The following is a 4,711-nucleotide window of genomic DNA, read 5'->3' on the forward strand; positions in this document are numbered from 1 at the left end:
TGGGTGTAAGATTTTTTTATTCCAATTTGATTTGCATTCCAGTGGAAATTATAGCACATATTCCCTTCTTGATTTTAAAAACAGTAGCTTAAAACTTTAATGTGGATTATAACATGCAATAAATTTGCAGATCAAAAATGGCTTTGATTGCTTGCAGCAACAAGTTTTTAAAACAAGGTTTAAAGTCATCATTTTCCACCTCCACACCAAGGTAACCTTCTAATTAGTGATCAGCCGCACTGTAATAGCAGTTTTACACTGAGACTTGAGTATACTCAACAGGAATATTGTAGAGCTTCTCCAGCCCCAGGTCAGGATGTTTTCTATGCCTTCTCATAGTGGCGAACAGCAACCACATTGCCAAAAGTAAGAGTCTGAAAGATTCCAAAAGATAACCAAATCTCCTTACACAGGTACATCAGTGATTGTACCTACTGATTATCATATTGTTTTAAATATTGTCATATTATTATCTTAAAGATTGTCATATATGTGATTTAAGTATTATACAAAAGAATAATGGCATTTACAAACATTAAATGTATGCTCAGTCATGTCCAACTCTTTGCAACTCTATGGACTGTTGCCTGCCAGGCTCCTCTGTCCATGGGATTTTCCCAGGCAAGAATACTGGAGTGAGTTGCCATTTCCTCCTCCAGGGGATCTTTCCAATCTAAGTATCGAACCCACATCTCCTGCATCTCCTACTTTACAGGCAGAATATCTACTGCTGAGCCACTGGGGAAGCCCTAAATGTTCTATAAAAACATTTTCATTTTTTTTCCTACATCTTCATTTTCTATTTATTGAGTGAGTGACATGTATACATAGTTCATATCTCTGAAAGAAATATGAAAAAAAAAAAAACTTAGATTATCTAGATTCAGGTCAAAAGAATTCCTTTTGCCTTAAATTATCAGCATTAAATTGGAGCATTTTAGCTCTCTCTTTTAAAAGTGCATAAAATTTATAATAGGTTCTCATAGTACTTTACAATTCATGACCTAGATAAATTTGGAAGTTTTTAGAAAATCCAAATTATTTGGACAAATGGTATTTGCAATGACTTGGTCCAAAAGCAGGAAAAAGTAAATGTACAAATGTTCTCATTGCTTTGACTGTCGTGCATTAGTCTATGTGAACCTTGGTGGTTATGTAGCTATAATGTGCACCGTGGGCTCTTGTATCAAATCCAACTTGAAGAATTGCTATAAATCTTCTTTACAAAATTTAGTGTTTTTTAGTGTTCATCATTTTCATGTAGTCCTGTGATTTTCAAGAGGATAGCATGCCTTGTCACCCATTACTTTCATTTCCTTTTTTCAACTCAGTCTTGCCTGAACACAGTCATACATACCAAAGCTGAACTATCTACTTCTTTGTATTCAGGAAAAACAAAAAGAAAAAAAGCATAAAGGAGAACTGGAGAACTTCAGATTGAATCTTTTTTTTTTTAATTTTTTTTCCCATTTATTTTTATTAGTTGGAGGCTAATTACTTTACAATATTGTAGTGGTTTTTGCCAGATTGAATCTTTTATAAATGAATCGCTCTGTCTATCTCCCTCTCTTTTTGGTGATGATGATCACTGCAGAAAAATGTGACCAAATACTCGTCAACATGAAAGGAAAACTGTCCCTCTGCTCCACACCCCCACTTCCACCCAGGAAAAAAATGTGAACATGTAAGTCCTCTACCTGAACCTAGAACAGCTGGTAGTCAAGGGAAGGAGAAGGAAACTAGTCAATAGTCTTAAGTAACAAAACCAAAAAACCCATCCTGCTGTTATCTCAGAAGAAATATGTAAAGCAACTCCCATCCAAGAAAAAAAAAAAAAAATGATGTATTGACTTCAATGTCTTCAAGATTCCATTACTCAACTCACAAAAAAAAAGTGTCTAGGGTGCTAGATCAAGATAAAACATTTTCCCCAGTTTATGATGCTACTTCACCATTAGATACATTATTTTTAAACTATTTTCTATTCTATAATTTTTACATGACTATCTAGTATTGAATAGATATGTTTTAAAGGCATCTTATAAAATTTAAAAGGACTGGAGGGAAGTAATATCAAAATAGTTCTCTCTGAGGGGACAGTAGAAGGGAATTTTATATTTTTGTTACATTTTCCTGTTATCTTCTAAATTATCTGTACTGAACTTGTAAAACTTTTATAAACTAAAATATACAAATTTACACATGATTAAATACCCTTGCTAGTGACTTAATGTTATTAAAAAAGGAAAGATGGGAGAAAAGGAGTGAAGGAGGAGCAGGGAAGGAGATAGGAAATTTGAGGGGCGGTGGGGGCAGAAGGAGAAGCAGGAATCGAGAATTGCTCTACTTACCATGACCATTTTGCCGTCCTTAATCTCTCTTACAAAATTTGTTTCTTTGCCATCCCATTTCTGTACATGAACAAGTTTGTCTCCATCCAGGCTAACAACAGACTGAGACCACCAACAAAATGCAGAACATAGCAATAGGTACAGATCAGATTTCTTACATGAAAGTCAAACAAACTGATTTTTCAAACAGTAATAGTTGAAACAATAGTGATCAATTAATTATCACAGTAGTACCATTTCCTCTGTTGCTTCCAGAGTTGAAACTCTGAGAAAACTCTAATAAATCATAATTCAATTGAAATGTGTATGTTTAGATGCAAAAATTATCAGGCAGATAAATTATCAGAAATAAAAATCCTAAACTAGTGCTTTCTGAGGAATCATCCTACCCCTTTAAACAGGGTTTTAGAATGAGGTAAACTATTGATTTAGCCAACTTGAGGCAAAAGAGAGATTAAACAAAGTACAATCTTTCTTTTAAATGAACACGATGAAATATTTTCTGAAATACAGATTTGATACAAAATGAGAGAAATATGTGGTAAAGAAAAAGATTGGAGATTTGAGCTATGGGAGTTGCCCATTATTCAGAACATAAGCTATGGGACATGAGAATGCAAAATTAACCCTGGGTCTTTCTCTCTGAAGTGAAATACTGAGAACATTTTCCACTTTCCATCATCTAGAAAAAAACAGTTATTCTGTCCTCCTCTCCCCACCCCAGAGGAAGGAGCGGCTCCTTACCTTACAGCTTCTGTCGTCTGCAGTGGTTTCATCAAACTCTTCTCCCAGATGGAAACTAATCTCTGTGTTTTTGAATGTGCTTTGAGTTCTGATCACCACTCTGTCCCCCTCCTGACTGATGATCACTGTTGGCTTAGTCACATTGCCCACCTGCCTAGTGGCAAAGCCCACACCTAAAATAGTAAAAAGAAGCAATACAGTTGGTGGCAACTTCCAAAATAGCTCATGAAGCAGGAATCCACTTTCCTATTCTGGAATCCAGGTCGTAAAATCTAAGTTTCATTAGAGTATGTTTAGCCCATCAGTTATGCTACTGAGCCTTAGTCGTATGTGGATGCCAATTTGGAAGCATAAATAAGAGGATGCTGGAGAAAAAGCAGAAAAGGCACAGAAGCTTCACATTCTTCACAGAATACTTGGCTCTAGGCAAGAAAGCGGACAATTGCCAGATTTAAAAAGCCCTTCCGTGGAAAATGGCTTTTTAAAATCAGCACAGCACGTGATTATGACAATGGGATCTGCTTTTGTCTCTTGCTAATCGGATGGGTGAAAAAAGGAATCTGCGAGTGTCTGAAGCTGCAGGTTTAAGAGAACGGCACATCTTAGTTTTACCTACCAAGCGCCTTCATGTACTCATCAAAGTTCTGACTGTCCGTCAGCTTCCAGGTAGCACAGAAAGCCTCCACCATCCTTGCCCTTTCCCCGTTTGCTTCAGAAGCAGATAAAAGCGGCGGATACTGGGATCTCCGGATCGCAGGGACACTGCAATTCGAAAGACCCTTTGCACCTCACCGCAGCTCCTGCCTTTTTATTTAGAAAAGAGGCTGGCAGAAAGCCAAGGCTTTGAATTGCAAACACATCCCTCCGGCGTCCCTCTTTCCCGGAGGCTGTCGAAGGGGCCCGGGATGGGAAGGGAGGGCGGCGGGAGGCTCAGAGAGGTTCCAATCCTCTTTGTGATTGGCTCAGGCCACTGGGTTAGCGGAGTAGGTCGCGTTCCTCCCAGTCCTCGCAGCGTAGCCCTTCTGCCTGAGAAATCTCTGCGAAGGTTCAATGAGGTTGGAGGCAGGGAGCGGAAAATGAGAGAGGGTCTTTCAGATTCAGCTTGAAAACTTGGCAAAGGCCATTTCAGGCTGTGAGGAAAGAAAAAAATGCACAATAGGACATTCAGATTGATTTCCGTTCATGGCAAGGCTGGTTACAAATGAGGACCCCCCCTCCCCAACTTCAAAAAAACCACTGAAATGCCAAACTTTTCAAATAAAGGAAGCTGAATAGTGTCTTTTATTTTTCTCTCATATTTATAGGAAGAGCAAAACACGAGCTAGACTATGCCAAGCCAGGGAAAGAGGAGAAGGAGGAGACATAAATGCCTCCCCTAGACTGTGCTGCTGAGAGACTCCTCCAGCAGAGTATTAATGGGACCTGATTTTGGCCTCTTCCCAACATGAACTGAGTGAATTAAAAGATCCCATTTTTCTTTCTAAGGAGATGAGAACCAGACTGAGATGGAAAAGGGACCTAAGGGAGAGTATGGTTAGGATTCGCTAATGAGCTATAGAAATAAAGCAGAACACACTCTTTCCCGCACTCCTTCACATAAACTGGACAGAGTTCAT

General features: G+C 38.5%; 1 protein-coding gene across 1 annotated transcript; it reads right to left on the reverse strand.

Moving 5' to 3' along the window:
* On the reverse strand, positions 1-3,979 carry FABP7 (fatty acid binding protein 7). Its single transcript, XM_061131959.1, has 4 exons — positions 3,712-3,979; positions 3,096-3,268; positions 2,352-2,453; positions 1-374 (listed from the first exon to the last, which is right to left on the reverse strand). Exons 1-4 carry the CDS (start codon positions 3,782-3,784, stop codon positions 324-326), a joined length of 399 nt encoding a protein of 132 aa, XP_060987942.1. The 5' UTR covers positions 3,785-3,979; the 3' UTR covers positions 1-323.
* Positions 3,980-4,711: the final 732 nt, after the last annotated feature.

This window comes from Dama dama, chromosome 28 (assembly GCF_033118175.1).
Source record: "Dama dama isolate Ldn47 chromosome 28, ASM3311817v1, whole genome shotgun sequence".
Lineage (NCBI taxonomy): Eukaryota > Metazoa > Chordata > Mammalia > Artiodactyla > Cervidae > Dama > Dama dama.

Excerpts from the sequence above, each read along its gene's own strand:
- FABP7 (XM_061131959.1), bottom strand. The coding sequence starts at position 3,784 with ATGGTGGAGGCTTTCTGTGCTACCTGGAAGCTGACGGACAGTCAGAAC. Across the intron at positions 3,269-3,711 it reads TGAGTACATGAAGGCGCTTG|GTGTGGGCTTTGCCACTAGG; the intron begins GTAGGTAAAACT and ends TTACTATTTTAG. Across the intron at positions 375-2,351 it reads AGGACGGCAAAATGGTCATG|ACTCTTACTTTTGGCAATGT; the intron begins GTAAGTAGAGCA and ends GGAATCTTTCAG.